A 20128-nucleotide genomic window follows, 5' to 3' on the forward strand; every position below is an offset into this window, starting at 1 on the left:
ACATAAGAAGTTACATCCAACTGCTACTACCACCATGCTTCACGGTAATACATTTTTTAAGGCTGTTAAATAGATACTAGTAAACGTATTTAGAAAGCACAAAGACTGATCTTGGCCTACTGCACTTCCCCAAAAAACAGTAATATGGTACCAAGCTTCCTATGCTTAAACTCAAAAGAATCTGAACATTCTTAGGGTAAAAACTGCTTCAGAAGAAAAAAGAAAAATTTAATTTTATAAATTTAAAAAATTAATACTTAAATATTTATTTTCTTTGGTGATTCGCTGATCTTATGAATTCACGATCACTTTCCACCAATCAAACAGCAAAACGGTAAAGGGGGAGAAAGATAAATAAATAAATTAGTAATACATAAAATAGTCAAGCTGGTGAAAATGAAGTTAAATGGTATGTGTTCAACCTAGTATAACCACTCTGGAAAGCAACAGTTTAGTAATAAGGCTCTGCCAGATAACTGTTAAATTATTTTACATACACTATTTTAAAATTCAATGTACAAATAAAAATCTATTGGTCATCTTAGAAAAATGCACATCTTATTAGTATTTCAAAGACTTGGATACCACTTTAAATTCAGTATTATCTCTTCCCTTTGTACTTAACTCAATGAAGATAGGCACACCCTACAGTATTTTAATTTTAACTAAAAAATTAAAGTCTTCTGCAACTTTAGTTTTATGTTAAATGACCAAAAACATAACTGGCAAAAAAGGTTTTCATAGTAAAGGTTTTGTTCCATTATTCACAATATATTAGATATTTTGAGTAAATTGAATTTTTTAAATTGAGAGCTCAGGAGGCTATTTTGTTGATACTATAATTAGCATAAAGGCAGTTCACACCACAGGCTAAGAAAGTTTGTTACAACAAAGCAAAATTATACTTCACACAGAGCTTATAACACTTTCCCTTTAAAAGCGTATAGTATCAATTTTACTCATGATACCGTATGGCCAATACTGTCCAAAACCCCTCACAAAACCCAGTAAAAAAATAAATCCAGGAAGGCACTGTTGCACTGGGAAAATGAGATGGGTATTTTCAGTCAGACAGACCTGAGTTTGAAATACCAAACCAGCCTTTCTCGGTGTATGGCCTTGGGCAATTTATTTAACCTGTCAGCCTCAACTTGAAATGGGGATGCTACTGTTCTCTATCTTCACAGATTACTGCAGGGATTAAACGAAACACCACATGTGAAAGATCAATAGCACACCTGACTCACTAAGTCATCACTTTTATTTTTAAACCCCACACTAATCCATTTGGATTAAATTATGATGGGAAGTTGGGTAAAAAGCAAACTTTCCCAAATTGACAAAATATAAATTCCATCTTTAGATAACAAAAATAATATTCCTTCAAGGAAAACACGAAAGGCGGGTGTCTGCTCTTTAATGCTAACCCCCCCACGGCTCTTTTCTCCTCTCCCTCTACCAACAAAAGGATTCCTTCCTAAACATACCAGATTCATAACAAGTCATAAACATTTTTTTTAAATGCTGTTTTGTAATCATATTCTGTTAATTGAGAATGGCTGCAGATATAATGAAACCATACTTCAGAATGCAAAAATTAAAAACACATATTTATGAAGAAACAGAAGCCGTCTGATAAAACACTGACAATGTTCGCCGTCAGCAGACATTGGTCAAGTACTGCAGACTAACAAGCCCAAACAGCTCAAAAAAATCAATAAACAAAAATAAACAAAAACACACCAAAAGAGCAAAACTCCATAACTTTAAAGGCCATCTTTAACTGAACTGGTAATATGGCTTCATGATTACTTTAAATTCAGAACATTCTAGATGAAAATCCCTCTTTGCAAAGACTCCAAAAGAAATAAATGTGTCAAGAGGAATTAATACAAGATCAAATAAGCAACGTAAACACCAACCTCCCCACTCTCACTCCCATGGGAGACGTTACTAATCAACAGTGGATCTGATTCTGTGGAGCCTGACTGTAATACTGCAATCCTTCTCAGGGCAATCACAGGTGACAAAGTTTAAACCTACTGCCTCCCTGACATTAAGAAAAAAGCATTCTATCATATCATCAATATGGTGTTTGAGAATGCCAGTCACTTTCAGTTCCACTCTGTGGGGACTGTAGTCACTATGATCTTAAATGATGGACATCAGCTTTTTCTGTTCTACTCAAGTGTCTCACTGCAGTCCCTTTCACTGACCCTCCACATCTCACTCTGTATAAGAAAAAAAAAATCAAAAATAGATACATGTACATGTATACGTCTGGCCAAAACGTTTGCTGGTCTTTTTCCATTAAGATGGCTCTAGTAGCGCTCAGTTGTCTTTAACTTCATTTGAAACAATTTTCTTTTCTTTTTTATGGCTACGTTGGGTCTTTGTTGCTGCACGCAGCTTTCTCTAGTTGAGGTGAGCGGGGTGGGGGTGGGGGTGGGGGGGCTACTCTTTGCGGTGCGTGGGCTTCTCATTGCAGTGGCTTCTCTTGTTGTGGAGCACAGGCTCCAGGCGCGCGGGCTTCAGTAGTTGCAGCACGCGGGCCCCAGAGCGTGTGGTCTTCAACGGTTGTGGCACATGAGCTCAGTAGTTGCACCTTGTGGGCTCTAGAGCATGGGATCAGTAGTTGTGGCGCACAGGCTTAGCTGCCCCGCAGCATGTGGGATCTTCCTGGACCAGGGATCGAACCCGTGTCCCCTGCACTGGCAAGCAGATTCTTAACCACTGGACCACCAGGGAAATCCGAAACAATTTTCTTAGATTGTATTGTGACAGCTGTCACATCAGTGTGCATTTTAAAGAAAACATCAAGATTGGTGAATTTTTGTGTAGCCATTTTAATATTGAAGATGGAAGAAAAAAAGCAGCATTTTTGGCATATTACGCTTTATTATTTCAAGAAAGGTAAAAACACAACTGAAACGCAAAAAAAGATTTGTGCAGTGTATGGAGAAGGTGCCGTGACTGATCGAATGTGTCAAAAGTGGTTTGCGAAGTTTCATGCTGGAGATTTCTCGCTGGACGATGCTCCACAGTCGGGTAGACCAGTTGAAGTTGACAGAGATCAAATCGAGACATTAACTGAGAACAGTCAATGTTATACCACACGGGAGATAGCTGACATACTCAAAATATCCAAATCAAGCGTTGAAAATCATTTGCACCAGCTTGGTTATGTGAATGAATCGCTTTGATGTTTGGGTTCCACATAAATTAAGTGAAAAAAACCTTCTTGACTGTATTTCCACATGTGATTCTCTACTGAAACGTGAGGAAAACGTTCCGTTTTTAAAACAAATCGTGATGGGTGATGAAAAGTGGACACTGTACAATAATGTGGAACGGAAGAGATTGTGGCGCAAGTGAAATGAACCACAACCAACCACACCAAAGGCCAGTCTTCATCCAAAGAAGGTGATGTTGTGTATGTGGTGGGATTGGAAGGGAGTCCTCTATTATGAGCTCCTTCCGGAAAATCAAACGATTAATTCCAACATATACTGCTCCCAATTAGATCAAATGAAAGCAGCACTCGATGAAAAGCATCCGGAAAACAGACAGAAAACGCATAATCTTCCATCAGGATAACGCAAGACCGCATGTTTCTTTGATGATCAGGCAAAAACTATTACAACTTGGCTGGGAAGTTCTGAGTCATCCACTCTTTTCAGACATTGCACCTGTGGATTTCCATTTATCTTGGTCTTTACAAAATTCTCTTAATGGAAAAAATTTCAATTCCCTGGAAGGCTGTAAAAGGCACCTGGAACAGTTCTTTGCTCAAAAAGATAAAAAGTTTTGGGAAGATGGAATTATAAAGTTGCCTGAAAAATGGCAGAAGGTAGTGGAACAAAACGGTGAATACGTTGCTCAATAAAGTTCTTGGTGAAAATTAAAAATGTGCTTTTATTTTTACTTAAAAACCAAAGGAACTTTTTGGCCAACTATATATAAGTGAATCATTTTGCTGTACACCTGAAACTAACAGAACATTGTTTTTTTTGTTTTGTTTTGTTTTTTAACTAATTTATTTTGGCTGCATTGGGTATTCATTGCTGCATGCGGGTTTTCTCTGGTTGCGTCGAGCGGGGGCCACTCTTTGTTGCAGTGAGCGGGCTTCTCATTGCGGTGGCTTCTCTTGCTGTGGAGCACGGGCTCTAGGTGCATGGGCTTCAGTAGTTGCAGCAGTGGGCTCCGTAGTTGTGGCTCAGGGACTCTAGAGCACAGGCTCAGCCACTGTGGCACACGGGCTTAGTTGCTCCGCGGCATATGGGATCTTCCCGGACCAGGGCTCGAACCCGTGTCCCCTGCATTGGTAGGTGGATTCTTAACCACTGTGCCACCAGGGAAGTCCCAGAACACTGTTAATCAACTATACTCCAGTATAAAATAAAAATTAAAAAAAGAAAACAAAACTCAAACAGAACAAAAAAAACACAATAGAAAGGCAGGCAGGCTTCTTCTCTTGGGAGATGCAAAACCTCATTTCTCAAATTCCAAATCTAAGGTCCTAAAACTTCTAATTGTGAATTTATGGGAATATAAATTCAATCAGTCTCTTGATATGGCAAAAATTCCACATACAGGATTGCCCTATAAAAAGGGATTTTATCATCAATAGGATAACTAATAGAAAAATAAAACTTAAATATCCAAACTTATGCAATTTCCTTGCATCTATCATAGTAAAAGTTTACATAGTATCTTTTCTCCCTTTACAAAACTCTCTCTCTCTCATGCCTACTAGCCTGAAATAAGCAATAGCTTTATCTGCTGTATGTGTGTGTTAGTTCATGGTCTATTCCCTCACCCCTGCTTGCTGTCTTGCCATGTGCTCTGAGCTCTTGGTCTTCTGTCAATACAACAGGAAGCTAATGGACAGAGTAAAGCCTTGCTGGCTGAAATGATCTGCTCATGCAGCTTGGATTACAAAGTTCAAATAAGGAGGGATACCATGAGGCAAATCCATTCTGAGTTCAGTAGTGAGAACTACCTTAAAACACATGCTCGGATCTATTCTATGACTGAGTTGGAGAGTGAAGCTTAGGCAGTAAGAAGTACCTGTATTTAACAGACTGAGGAATACCATTCTGCAAAATGCCCATAACTGATCCCTGGAAGGAAAGGGGAAATTAGGCAGCAAAACCCTCCCTTGTCTCTCACGCCAGAGACGTGAGACATTTGGATGTCCCCTCATGCTTCTAGCACCATCACCACTGTACCTTTGGGGGAAGAGGGAAGCACTGTGGCCCAGGTGCATTACAGAGACACTGCAGCCACTTAGCCAACTGTATTTACATGCATTTTCTTTCTTTTCACATCATTTAGATATTTTCATATTGATAAAGAATTTAATAGAATTAAAAATATCTCTCAAGGCAAAAGAAATTGAGAAAAACTATCAAACAAAACAACCCCAGGCTAAATGATCAAATTCACACACAACTACAGGGGCATCTGATAAGTCACCACCCTTCAAAGCTACAAAAAATTGAGTCACTTACAGAGTTATTCTGCATCCTCATTTCATAGGCTGCTTGTCTCGGATTATGGGCTACTTGAGATCCTGGTGAGTTTCTTGAACCAAGGGCATGAGGGGTTAATATTCCACCAGGAGAGAAAGATGGTTGATCTCTCTAACATACATGGAAATAAATGAATGTAGAAATTAAAATTAAATCACAACACAGTTAGATGACAGGAAGAAAAGAGGGCAATAGAAAGAGTCCCCACTGTAAGCACTTAAAAGACGAAATGGATTTCTGTTAACATGACAGGGTTGTCTACACTTTGATATAATGGTAACTTACCCTGTAAACAACCGTTTGTAATAGTAACTCTGCTCTAAAAGTACATATAATTCACTGTTCTGGTATATACACGTGGAGTTTGAGAATGCCCGTCACTTGCAGTTCCACCCTGTGGAACTGTTCAAGTCTCATTAGGCTGTTCTACTACGTTTACTTACAATTTCTGAACACATTCAAGACATAATTTTAGGCAAATAAAAATAACAAATAATAAATAACTATAACATTTACCTTAATGGTAAAAAAAAATAAGTCAAGAGTTTGACTTCTACTCAGGAAATACAGCTTTTATTTACCTTTCACCTTGCTAGAATTTAACTCTTTATTGCCAATTAATTACAGCTATACTATAGCTATAGCTATACTAGGTGACGGTTGTGGCTGACTGATAAACAGATGTTTTAAAAACAGACATTGACTGAAAGGAAATAATAATATATGGTACAAACTATTATATATAAAATAAATAAGCTACAAGGATATAATGTACAACACAGGGAATATGGCCAATAATAACTGTAAATAGAATATAAACTTTAAAAAGTGTGAATCACTATTATATATACTATACTGTACATAATATACTCTAATCACCTGATTATATAATATTATACATCAAATATACCTCAATTTTTTAAAATTAATTAAAAAAAGGAAAAAAAATAAAGTAGAAACCAAATATGCTCCTCCCAATCTAAGTGGTTTGCAACTACCTGCAACAATAAATTACTCTTCTCCCTTCTAGGTTCCTGAAATTGCTCAAATCCAATAAAATATGATAATAAGAGGCAGTCCCTCAACTCCATGAATTTAAAATCCAGGAAGGAAGACAACATTCACCAGAGATAAAGGAAAGGACTGCTCAACCTGGACCACAAGCAGAGGCAGCAAGGGAGGCCGTGGAGAAGGCAAGGTGTGTGGGGCTTGAGGTAGGAATCTTCTGGAGCAGCCAAAGGGGGCCAAGGCTCTGGGTCAGGAGCAACATGGTGTATTTAGAGGACAGCAGGGGAAGGGCTGGCGGCCAGAATTCAACCAGGCCACGGTGCACTCTGCAAGGCAGACTGAGAGAGAACTGGATTCTGAGGGGACTAAGGAGTCACTGCTGACTTCCGAGCAGAGAAACAACAAAGCTATGGGTATCCTGTTCTAGGAAGATTAACCTGACAAAGATATAGACAGAGTATAGTGACTTGTAAGGGGAAACAAAGGGTTGACTGCTTTTATTACAAAAACAATATCTGATTATTGTAAAAAAAAAACCTCTTAAACAGCTAAATGCAACCTGCCCCCTCCTGCCCATCAAGTGTTTCCCTTCAGACTCCAGAGAGCTTAGAAAGGACTTCTTTAAAATCAATACCAGGCAGGAAGGCAGCTGGGTGGGTGCCACGTCCCTAACCAACTCCCAGCCCGTAAGGAATAAAGAGCTATTGTAATGAACATCTTCCTCCCAAATCGTAAACTGATACCATTGCCAGTCTTATGATATTAGCTAAAACTCACCTTCATTCTCTTTCTTTTTTCTTTCTGTCGTCTTCTAAAACTGTCCTAAAAGTATAAAATCCACATATTCTGTCAAATAATTACACAAAAATGTAAGAGTTAAACATTACCAGGAATGATTCGGGAGACAATTAAAGTTTTAAAGGAAGACCCCAGAAACCTAGGTACATAATTAAACCAGGCAATGGACTGTATGTTCAAAGTGCTGCTTATCAGAACTGCAGATGGATAGAGAGCATTCTAAATTGAGTTTAGATACAATTTTAAATGTTCCTCAATTTTTTTTTCAGGTAGTTTTTAATATCATTTCAGGAAAGAATGCAAGAGTCATGACAAGGACCCTTGGTTCTTCCCTGGAGTGAACAGGCTGCCAATAATGGAGAAGATGCACGTAAAGTAAGAAAACAATTCTTTAAGCTGTAGCTGAAGATAGTTAATAATCCAGATGGCAATTTTTAAAAATCAACACGACAATTTAATAATGGGCCTCTATTACCTAAAAAGGGCTGGACAGCTTCTAGCGCTGTCACATGTGTGGCACAAGTGGGTAAAGACAGCAGTGGGGCTCTATGCAAACACTACCCACCAAGATTGCAACAAGTCGACCTAATGAAAGAAGGAAGAAAATTCAGATGTCTATACTGTTTATTCTGGGCCAGTTAAATTCACAGCAAAGTGTCCAGTCTGCCTTGATTCTTCCCTCCACTCATTTTCAAAATGTAGCCATAGTTTCAACTAGACAGGATTTAGGGTTGACCTTGCTCTCCCCCAAGTGAGCCACGCAAAGGCCCCCTTTCCCCAGAAAGCACTCCTCCCACGCCTGCATTTCTGTTGAGTGTCCAGGCACTGAAACGACAGCTAAGGTGACCACGGCAGGTACTATACTGACTGTCACCCTACTCGCAGCACTTCCACCCACAACAGGACACCTAACGAGATGTGAGCTTTGTGCTTTCTGCAGGAGGGGCTGAACGCTGGACACATGGGGACCTACTCCTGAAAACCTCCTAAGACGTGAACACCACCCACTTCTCTGATGAAGCTTTGCCCCTGTTGTTAAGGAAACGTCTCTTATCTGACCACGACTCCTCCTTCTGGAATGGTGCCCTCTGCACTGGGCTGCCAGGACACCACACTCACCTGGTTCTTTCACTCCTGCTGCTGCCTTCACTCAACAGCCTCCCAGCCCCCACGCTGTCCCTGTAACGCTGGTGCCCCTCCGGGCCCGATACTTGGACCTCCCCACTTCCCTGCGCTCACAGAAGGAATCCTCTCATCTCATGACTCTCCAGCCAGAGCCTCTCCCAACTCAACACCCCCACCCTCACGTCTCAAGCTTGACGTGTCCAAAACAGAACCCCACCCCCAGCCCTGCACCTCCCAGTCTTCTCACCACAGCTGCTCAGACCAGACCGTCTTTCATCTGCTCAGAAAAAATGCCTTAGAGTCATTCTTGACACCTTTCCTTCTCTCACACCTAGGATTTCATCTCCCATTGGTTCCTGCTTCAACATACGTTCAGAATCCAGCCACCTATTCTCACCTTCACTGCCACCATGCTGGCTCCCCTGGATTATTGCAAAGGAGCCTCTTAACTGGGCTCATTGCTTCTGCCTTTACCTCCACACAGCAGCCACAGTGATGGCTTTATAGTACGTGTCAGATCTTTGTCACTTTTATGCTTAAATGATGCAGACTGAAAGCTGAAGTCCTGTCACTGACCTAGAGGGCTCTACCAGATCCATCGTCTTTCTGACCTCTTCTCCTACTCGCTTCTCTTTGCTTCCTCTGCTCCCACCACAGTGGCTCCTGGCTCCTCGCTGTTCTAAACATCCTGCGTATGCTCCTGCCCTAGAGCCTTCGCACGGACTGTTCCCTGTCTGAAATGCTCTTTCCGCACACATCTGCCTGGCTCACTCCCTCACATCCTTCAGGTCTTTCCTCAAAGCCATCCGTCAGTGAGGCCTTCTCCAGCCACCTTTTCTAGGGTTGCAACCTCCCCAGACACTTCCTGCCCTGCTTTAGTTTCCTTCATGGCACTTAGCACTCTCTAACACCCTGCACACTACACTTCGTTTTTGTGTTGATTGTCCATTTCCCCCGGAAGAATGTTAGCTCCATGAGGTCAGAAATTTCGTCTGCTTTTTTGCTTCATTTTTTGTTGTATCAGTAACGCTCAGAATACTACCTGACACACGGTAAACAAGAAATATTTGCTGAATAAATGAACATTTGCAAGATGAAAGGCAAACATCAAAACTCATTAAATAAAAACTATACCTTTCTGACCTAACTGTTCAATTTTAATAACAAATATTGATGTATTCCTATTCTACTATTTTGCTATTTTTAAGGGAGGTGGCTGCGTAAGCAGAACAAGTCCACCTGGACGGATCTTACTGATCTTTAATCTTTTTTGTGTGCTATGAATTCCTCTGGAAATCTGTCAAAAGCCGTGGACACACTTCCCTAGATACTTTTATACTGAATTCCCCAGATACTTCCCCACCAAGTGAGCCAGATACTGTTATATTGAATTTCCGAGGGTTCATTAATTTCCCCAATGCCCAACCATGCTAACAGACATCATATGATGTCAAGGACACCAAAAAAGATCCAAAGCTGTAAAATGCCCTCTCTGCCAGGCCAGCTGGAAACCACATGACATACTTAAATCTGAAGCACTTTGGAGTCTATCAAATCCTATACATCCAATTCTAATGCCAAATACCATCAATATTTAATAGTACAGAATCTGCTAAAGCCACCTCAAAGGACTTGTCTAACATGAGATTTTTACACCAAGTAGTACACAGTATATATAGTTTATTTCTTAAGCAAAATGGCAGCAGTTCAAGTGGAGCCACTGTAATTGCTGAAGACTTAGTTAAAAACGGCTGTTCTGGTAGACATTTGATATCCCAAAGTTAGTTATTTGAATTTTACATGTGAAGATTATCAAATACCAAAGGCTTTGAAAGAATGCCTACAGTCCACTCACTGTTACACAAAATGGTACCCAAAGTTCTAAAGAAGAGGTCCCTAACTACAGTACACAAAATTGAAGAGAACATAAAATCTTGTCAGAGACAATGACATGTTTTAATCTGTTAGGAAATCGTGAAGCAAGGTAGTGATATTATGTTGCTATTTGCTCACAAGAGCCATGTGACTTGTAGAAAATCAGTTTCTAAGCGCTCTCCTCCATTTGCTCTCTGCTCATTTTACCCACTGCTGGTCTCCCTGGCGACTCCCCGGGGTCATCCTCCAGCCCACTCTGCCTCCAGGCTGCTGCCCCTCCAGCCCTCAGCTCCCGAGGGCATCTCAAGCCCTGGCTGAAGACTAGGGGCCTGTCCATCCCGCTCTGACACCTCAGGCAGCACGGAAGGCTTCTCCTCTCTCTAGGGACCTCCTCCCCCGGCCCCACCTTCTCCTTAAACGTCCACACTCCTCAAGGTTCCTGATGGAGGCACTTTCACTCTATATGAGCTTCCAGGGACATCAAGTTCACACTCATGATGGGAGGTATCTCCCACATGCCAGTGGTTCTCAAATCTCCTTTCAAAAGACTTATGACCTGCGCTCTACATATATCCATCTAATTGGTTCATGGACTTTTCTCCTCTCAGGTGTCCTGTGGCCCCTCAAACTCAGTACCTCCAAAACGAAACTGACTTCTACCTTATCCCCACCCCATCCTGCTCTACCCCTGGGGCTTGCTACCTTGGTGAATGGCACCAGCAAACTCCCAATTACCCCAGCCAGAAACCTGGACTTCTCACCTAAGCACTCACCCTATCACAGGTAACTAATTCCCGGGTGCTTTGTGACTTTATTTCCTTTTTTTATGTCTACATTTCTTACACAGAGCTGCAACCACCTGCCTTGACTGATGTAATCCCACCCAGACCCCCGATACTCTGCCACCAGAGTACAGAGTTCCTAGGTCCAGAGCATAAACAGTGCCTATAAAACACACTAGTTCAATTCCAGCATTCTTCTAGCTTTGGAACCCTCATTTCATGTCCTATTGATTAGACAGGTGTTTGGATTTATACCTTAATTAAGATTAAGAGAGAAGAAATTACAATGCAACTCACACAGGGTGCAGTACATAGTTCCACACAGCAAGCATCACAGCCTTTATAAAATCATCAAAGCACTGACCACTCGTGATTACATTGGTGTTTGATACACTACAGTGATTTAACAGCGCACTCAAAGAGGTTAAAAGGACAATCACAGGATCATCACAGCCTATTAGAGACAGGAGCAATTTAGCTACTGCAATAGAAACACTTTACCTCATCATCCTTTCTCTTTTTAAAAATGCTATCCTCAACTTCACCAACTGCTAACATGATCATCTGTACTCTCTGCAGATTGACATAACCACTTTCTGTAAGGTAACCCTGTAAGTGATAAAATACATGTAAAATGATCTTCTTATAAAAGCAAATACTTCTGTTTTGAAATTATTCAAGAGTGAACTTACCCCAGTTTTGTGTACCACATTTTTGTATATGTTAACCAAACGGTCAATTGCACCTTCCCTGCCACCAGGAAACAAACATTATGTATTAGGACCAGCGTGCACTGTAAAGGCAAGAAGGCTAAAACAACAGTTTGAAGACCGACACAAACATACATACCTAATCTCTAAGGACGGCAGGTGAGGAAGGAAGTCATTTCCCACAAAGAAGCACATGAAGACCCAGTCATCAATGCTCCTCTCAACATCAAATGTGAATGGCAGGCTGGCCATGGTGAGCTCTCTTTCCAAATACTGCAACCAAGAAGGAACGCTGCCATTAAAGCCATGAAAAGGCAGCCTGGTTTAGTGGCCCGATGCCAAGAGTCACTGCTACATACCTCACGAAGAACACTGAGACGAAGGAAGATAAACTCTCCTTCTGCACAAGGAAGACTGTCTGCCAGTTCATCGTGCTGCAAGAAAGGGGATGAAGACTCAACACATCTACTCTGAACCCTGGAATTTTCTCCACCCACACAAACATTATGGGTTTTTCTAAAGCAAGACTCACTTTAATATTACAAGTATTAAATAAAAAAGAACTCACCAAACCATGTTAAAAATAAAAATTACCCATAACCTCAATCAGACCTAGACCAGGGATTGGCCAACGTTTTTTGCAAAGGGCCAGACACTAAATATTTTAGCCTGGGGAGCGGGACGCATATGGTCTCCGCTGCATATGCTTTCATGTTTTGTTTTGTTTTTACAAGTCTTGAAAAAACGAAAAAAAACCCTCTTAGCTCATACGCCAAATCTGGAGAGCTGCAGTTTGCCAAACCCTGACCTTCACCCAACCAATATTAACATTTTAATGTATATGCCTCATCCTTCTCTGTGAATACGTATACTTCTTACCTGCTTTTTTCACTCAACATGTCTTTTAAAGAGGTACCATATTCTTAAAACAGAAACCCCTTTAAAGGAGAATGGATATAATCAAGGGAACCCAGAATATGTAGAAACTAGGAGTAACTTAAAAGTACCAAGGGGACTTCCCTGGTGGTCCAGTGGTAAAGAATCTGCCTCCCAATGCGGGGGACGCGGGTTCAATCCCTGGGCGGGGAACTAAGATCCCACACGCCGCAGAGAAACTGAGCCTGCGCGCCTCAACTAGAGAGCCTGCATGCTGCAAACCACAGAGCCCACATGCCACAACTACAGAGAAGCCCAAGTGCTGCAACGAAGAGCCCGCGCCGCAACAGAAAAATCCCGTGTGCCGCAACTAAGACCCGACACAGCCAAAAAATAAATAAATAATTTTTTTAATAAATAAAATAAAATACATATGCCGTTAAAAAAATACCAAGAAGTTTAACATACCTGATTTATAGTTCCTTTTAAGAAGAATAACCATTTGAGACAAATAACTTCTACAAACAAATCAAGTGCAATGGGCATTATTACCTATATGACCTCAGCCTCATGTAGATTATAAGCTGTGTTAGGAAAGTGGGGAGTAGAAAGGATGAGTTCATGCGTGGTTGTTAATTGGTGTTTACTTTAAAGAGCTTTGAAAGATACATCTCTATGAGGGGTGACGGAGCAAGTAGGTAAAAATCTAATCAACCACTGTCTTCTCTTTATCCATTTTTAAAATGAGGCAACCTAAATATACTTAATGCCATCGCACTGTACATTTAAACGTGGTTAAAAAGGTGTATTTTCTGTTGTGTTGATATATATCAATATTTTATCACAATAAAAAATAAAATTAAGAAATTTTAAATGAGGCTACTACCACCTCGAAGTTCTTACCTTTCCCTTCTTTTCTCTCGGCAAACCTTCACAGTCTTTGACCTCATGTCCGAACTGATTACAAAGACCACAGGGTTTGGGTTTGTTTGGTTTGAATTCTTCTCTGATAATGGTAAAGTTGGGCTCATGTGTAGCAAGGCCGAGCATAATGAGATCAGCTATCAATCAACAACAACGAAACAGCAAACAGTGAGCACCCTAGAAGACCCTTACCCCATAACCAAAGGCAAGACATTATCATAACACAAGACACCAACGCAAAGAAAAGCCCAAATGAGCACATAGAGGCAGCAAAGCCAAAAAGCCTAAAACTTCCTAGAGGCCAACAAGATCTCCTACAGAAATGTGGGCCTAGAATCTAACTACCACTCAGGAGTCAACACTTGGAAACATTCCATTTTAAAGATATGTGTGGCCATATTAAAAAGTTGAAAAAATGTAACAACAACAACAAAAATTCTAGATAGGTGAATGTTAATCACAGATTGAACAACAACTCTATACTAGTTCCCCCTCACACATAAAATAAGCAAGGCATTTTAGAATTTCCAGGCAACCACAAATAATCCATTACTACACACCAACCCATCAACTTGCTATGGTTTAATCCAAGAGACTCAGATCCCAAAGAAGAAACTTACCATCTGCTCCACATAAGCAATGATGAGTGTTTGGGTCGTGGTTAGGCTGGGCTAGAGAGAAGGGAAATATATATTGAAGTAAATATATTTTATACTACAGGAATATCACATTTTACCAAATATTTTCTATACAGTGGCTTGTCTTTTTTAAAATGGAACATATAATCAAATATTTATAAGTGAATTTTACCTCTTTGTCTTCTAATGTAATCCATGATTTTATGTTCCCCTTCACCAGGAGCACTAGCATCAGATAAAATAACCTATAAAAAAGTTTTTAACATTTGTAGCTCACCCCCAGTTTTCTAGCACAAAAATCAACAGAATTGAATGTCTTAAAATAAACTGGGGTAATTCTATTAAGACAGTGTTATTAATTAGAAATTTTTCTTAATTAGGTGTGCATGTGTTAAACATCAAAATTATTTCATTGGTTAACTTACTACTTGGAATAGAAAAAAATGAAATGTTTGTGTCAAACTTAGCCATTAGAAAAACAGATTCAGTTCACAAGTTTCTACTCTTCTCACTGCTACTCAAGTATACAGCATCCAACGATATAAGCCCTGAGAGTAATCAGTAAGAGATACCCATTAAATATAATGTACCATATCTAATTAACAGGGAAACAAGCTTATTATAATTTCTATTATATAAAAGTTTTGCTTAAATTCTCAGGAGAATTTTCTTTAGAGGCAGTCCCATGACTTTAATCTTGCTGTATTTTGATTTCTAATAACAGAAATGACTTTCATATATACGTATTTTAAATCATGAGTCCCATCTTATGGCTTCGCAGTGATGGTAAGAGTACAAAATTGGCACTGAGAGAAAATCAGCTGTCTCTAACTGGACCATGCAAGGCACCCCATTTCTAATAACCCTGGAAGCTTCTCCTTCCTCTAACAGCCAACCAGTATTTTATGGGGGGAAAAGGACAAATAATATCAGTCGTATCAAAGGACAGCCTCAAATCGTCACTCTAATCTTTTATTTTTTTTTTTGCAGTACACGGGCCTCTCACTGTTGTGGCCTCTCCCGTTGCGGAGCACAGGCTCCGGACGCGCAGGCTCAGCAGCCATGGCTCACGGGCCCAGCTGCTCTGCGCATGTGGGATCTTCCCAGACCGGGGCACGAACCCGTGTCCCCTGCATCGGCAGGCAGACTCTCAACCACTGCGCCACCAGGGAAGCCCCACCCTAATCTTTTTGAAGTACGAAAATATGAAACTTACTGTCAAATTTTTCCACCCTGGGTCATTATTTAAACGATCAGCTATGTAATAGCGAAGGCATTTAGCAAGATTGTCCATGAACTCAGTTCCCTAAAATGATAGAAGGAAATAAATTAACCTACCATTTAAGAGTTAGCAATAACTAGCAAAGTATGAGACTACTTACTGGTGTAATGCAGTTGCTGTCAAATCTTTCCTTTATTTCTTCTGGAGGAAGAAAGCCACCTAGAGAAAAAGGGGCAATGCTTTGTTCTCCCCATAAACAGTGAGGTAACTATTCGATATTAGGCCAGAACAACAAAAACAATAAGTTGAAATACAAAAGGAGGAGAAGTATTGTCACCTGAGGAACAATGATCCCCCTTTCCGAAGAAAATAAGATTCCTCCCCTCAAATTTAAACTAAGCTTTAACATGACTGTCAAACAATACATGGTACACAAAAGATACTATACTGTTACATAAAAATACAAAAATTATGACATTCTTCCTAATGCCCCTGGCAGCAGAACACACACACACACACACACACACACACACACACACACAGAGGTTAGGGGCTCTGATCCTACTAACAGTTCTGAAGATGAAGGGGCCTTAGAAAAACAAAGTTAAAATGCTGAATTTATCACAGCTTTATATCACCTAGAGGGATTTAGAAATCCTATTTGTTCCTCTATATCACTGATTAGCTTTTTCTCAAGACACAAATATATTTTATAACATCTTCAAGAAAGAAGACATCTCTAAAAGCAAAGACAGCCTGTTATAAATATAAACAGGTTTTAGAGTATTAATTCCAAGCTGCAGCTAAAATACTCACATACTTGCACACTTCCAGCAAATTAAAATAACATTAAAGGCAGCGTAATTATAAGCCGCAGCCAACTACACTATGTCTCTTTTTCCACTTGCCAAATGCAACATCCTGAACCAATAATCGTGGCTTTCCTGGTCTATCATTTTGCCTCATGGAACAAAACACCAAACAAGCCACCCTGCCAGCACCGCCCTGCACTGCACCACACCCACAGGCATCTTGGAAGAAGCGGTCCCGGGGCGTCAGGGCCCTGGTCGCCCTCCTCTATGACACTCAGCCAACTCCCACCTCTGGACCCATCAGGGCTTTGAGGAACTGCCAAGATGACCACATTCCACCCCACAACCCCCTCCCTGAACTGAGGGAGGCCTGGGCACCTCACTACCTCGGTGCCTGCTGCCTCAACCCAAAGTGAGAGTGTGCATGACTCAGGGAAAGCCTGGAAACATGGTCCCATCATCCCAGGCCTCCTCACCCAGACCTGAGTTCTAGGGAGAAGCAGCAAGCATGCCACCAAGACTGACTTGAGGAAAATGCTTACACAACTGTAGCTCCCTAACAGCCCCCAGAGAAAAAGGAAGTAAGAAGCACTCTTCATGTGTTTCTAGTTTACAGATCTATAAAGTGAGCTGAAGGGCTGCACTCGCCCTGACAGAAGTTGACAATTTGCTCTCCCTACCAGAATTCCCTCCTTTTATTCCCAAGTTTCCCGTTTACTATAGAGTTTGGAAATGAACAAGCTTATTAATGGAATAAATGATTCTATTAACTACTTTTCCTCAACAGTGAACGTCAATTTCCCTTGGCTATCCTGGGGTCCTGATTAAATTAAAACCGTACCTATTTGTAAGGAGAAGTCTCCACCCCTACACCCCCGTCTGCATACATCTGATAAGTCCAACCTCAAGGTGCATGTTCTTTACCTTTTGCCAGTATTTCTTCCTTGACTCGCTGCTTCTCTACTGCTGCTTCCATTCCTTCTTTGGATGCTCGGAACCTCCTTGAACGCTGCTGGTTCATTTTAGCGCGTGGCGCCTGAAAACAGGTATTTCATAGTGACATAATACTGTTCCAAACATTCGTAAGTAAATCTGTACATTATTTTGAATCAGTTAGTCTTACAAAAATAGTATGCTAAAATGGAAAAGTTAAGCAATATGTCCAAACAATCCTTTCATGACAGACAGTAGATCCTGGGAGCTTATATCTGGACCAAGAACCTTGAACGCTGAACTTAGGTGAGTGAGTGACATGTCAAAAAGACAAACATCCTATGAGGCCACAGCACTTAATACTGCAGGGTCCATGCCCCAAGGCCAGTTCCACTGGGTTACGACGCTTTCAGGCACCCCAGACGGAAAACTCACTTTACTCAAAAGACTCAGCACACAGCAAGCGAGTGGTTTCTACAGAACCAGGATCAGGAAGACCTTCCCTTTGTCCACGACTAAAAGGAAGGATGGTCTCCAAATGGGATTCACAAGACCTTAAAAGCCTTTTTGTATTTCCCACAATAAGGTTCATAATTATCACTCTGTGTCTATAATAAGGCACAGCAGGTAGAAAAGGAGCAAGGTTTTAATCAAAAGTACTCTTAAATCACTCGAACCGAATGTAACTTACAATCACTGGGTAAGCCTGAATGAAGTGAAGTGAACTGCAAGGTTTTGCAGTTACTGAACTGGGTTTGGGACTGGAAGGGACTCTCAAGTATCCTGCCTACATGAAATAAGTTATTTCATATTCTCTTTAAACAGTTCCCTTTCCTGTAAAATGAGACTACCTAATCTAACTCTTTTAGGTTCTATGATCTACATTTATATTTTAACAAAACATGAGTTATAGACAAGAGCGTGTACATACACATACGCGTGTGCATATAACTTAGACCTGATTCAGCAGAAGTGCCCAATGGAGTACAGTGAAAGAGCTTCTTCAAGAAACTTAGCTAATGTGAACTGCAATCTGCTCCAAATAGGACATATTCCTGTTCCCTTTATTCCTCACTACACTTTAACTGCAACTTAAGTTTTCAGGTAGCTAAGATTTTTCTTTGAGTAAATAGTATCTCACAGAAAAGTTAAGCTTCTTGGACCCAAGTTTTCCAGATTTTCAAAATTATTTCATTAGCCACCAAAATTATTAAATCTAAAAGAAAGGGAATCAATGTGTATATGGCTAAATAAATTTAGGGTTATGATTTACCCTAATTTTCCTTGAAACCTGATATACAGTTTGCTGGTCATTTATAACTGAAACCACTTGGTATTATTATAAGCTAGTCCCCACCGACGTTATTGTGATGACTACTCACTGCATATAGGATAAAAGCCAAACTGAGTGTGACAAGAAAGGTTTTCTCAAGCCCCTCTCTCTACTTCTCTTTCCAATCTAAACACCTGCAGTTGCCCCAGCATGTCAGTGTGGCCAGAGACACAGAAAGTGTGTGACCTGGCACATTTGAGACATCTGGAAGGTCCTCCTTCCCCACATCTGTCACATCCACCTCTCTCCTCTGCCCCTGCCCTCCCAATCTCCAATTATTCTTAACTCTTCAAAAAATGGGACAAACGCCCCCTCCTCTCTATTTCCTCACTCCCTTGTAGCACTGACTCCCCCTCCTTCAAGGCCCCTGCAAGTGCCGTCTAAGGCCCGAGGAAGGCCCTGGGTAACTAACCTTGCACGTCTACCTCTGCCTCTGTCCCTTAAGTGGCGAGCCCTTCAAAGCAAGGGCAGTCACTGACATCCCCAGCCCCTCACGGGATGCGGCACAAAACAGGCACATACACAAAATACATTTGAATGAATAAACTGAAAGATGAGGCTTTCTTTCTCAAATTCACTATAGTCAACATTTTTCACGATTTAGCTTACTTTCATTCTAGACACTGGGAACACAGCAAAAACAAAAATGGGGGATTTAGCACTTACCACTCCGTCTATTGCCATGTACAGAAGCCGTCTTGGTCTTACAATATTGAAAAGCCTGTCAATGTACTCAAAGATTGCAACCATCATTTCATCCTCGTTTTTCGGTGCTGGTCTACGATGACAAGCAAACGATGTAATATCAAATAGTACTCCTCTGTAATTTGTGACATCAGTAACAAAAATGGGTTACGTACTTGTCTTCAGGATGAGTACAGGGATGGATGATTCCATTCATATCCAAATACAGATTATCAAACTCCACATCATTTGGATTAGGTTTACTGGCATCGACAGGGATCTTTACACCACTGCATTCTTTTGGCTATAAGGAAGTGATAATTAATAGTAGTTTGAACTTTCAAGTCTGAAACTGACACATCATAGGCTCAGTATGAACCTGCTTCATTTCTGAATTGGAAATAAAATACTTTTAGTAATCTTTAAATTATAAGATAGGCTATTGTAGTCCTTAAAGATTCCATCGCAACAAGTTACTCTTGACTACGTGGGGGATAGTTGCCAAATTCCCAAATCACTCAGTTGTCCAAGACAGAGACCATGGGAGTCATCTTAGAATTCTCTCCCTTATCGCCCGTTACCAGTAAGTCCTGTCAATTTAACCTGAAAAATGCCTCTCCACACCATCTCCTCTCATTCCCACTACCAACATCAGGCATCACCTCTCACCAAAAGATTGGAATAGCCTTCATATGGGCTGCCCCACCTCCAGACTCTACTGTCTCCAGCCCACACTCTATGCTGTCAGTTTTCCTTCTTAAATACAAATGTGGCTGTGTCTTCATCTTCCCTAATTTTTCCAGTGATACCACAGCAGGTGCAGACCAATGAGTCCAGCCCTTACCCACCCTGTCCTGCCAAACACTGCTCAGGC

At 40.9% G+C, this 20128-nt stretch overlaps 1 protein-coding gene across 3 annotated transcripts in view; it reads right to left on the reverse strand.

The window, feature by feature from the left end:
• The window catches only part of XRN2 (5'-3' exoribonuclease 2), a 79753-nt gene that overhangs the window by 42351 nt on the left and 17274 nt on the right, over positions 1 to 20128 (reverse strand). For all 3 annotated transcript variants that reach the window (XM_029220120.1, XM_029220121.1, XM_029220122.1), the window contains exons 2-15: positions 19431 to 19558; positions 19237 to 19348; positions 17229 to 17340; positions 15653 to 15711; positions 15487 to 15576; positions 14443 to 14515; positions 14253 to 14303; positions 13612 to 13769; positions 12192 to 12266; positions 11972 to 12105; positions 11815 to 11872; positions 11624 to 11731; positions 7320 to 7364; positions 5514 to 5645 (exon numbers count right to left, since the gene is read on the reverse strand). In XM_029220120.1, coding sequence (XP_029075953.1) covers positions 5514 to 5645; positions 7320 to 7364; positions 11624 to 11731; positions 11815 to 11872; positions 11972 to 12105; positions 12192 to 12266; positions 13612 to 13769; positions 14253 to 14303; positions 14443 to 14515; positions 15487 to 15576; positions 15653 to 15711; positions 17229 to 17340; positions 19237 to 19348; positions 19431 to 19558 — 1335 coding nt within the window. The remainder of the gene's footprint in view (positions 1 to 5513; positions 5646 to 7319; positions 7365 to 11623; positions 11732 to 11814; positions 11873 to 11971; positions 12106 to 12191; positions 12267 to 13611; positions 13770 to 14252; positions 14304 to 14442; positions 14516 to 15486; positions 15577 to 15652; positions 15712 to 17228; positions 17341 to 19236; positions 19349 to 19430; positions 19559 to 20128) is intronic.

Source organism: Monodon monoceros, unplaced genomic scaffold, assembly GCF_005190385.1.
Source record: "Monodon monoceros isolate NGI ecotype Baffin Bay Population unplaced genomic scaffold, NGI_Narwhal_1 Super_Scaffold_13, whole genome shotgun sequence".
NCBI lineage: Eukaryota > Metazoa > Chordata > Mammalia > Artiodactyla > Monodontidae > Monodon > Monodon monoceros.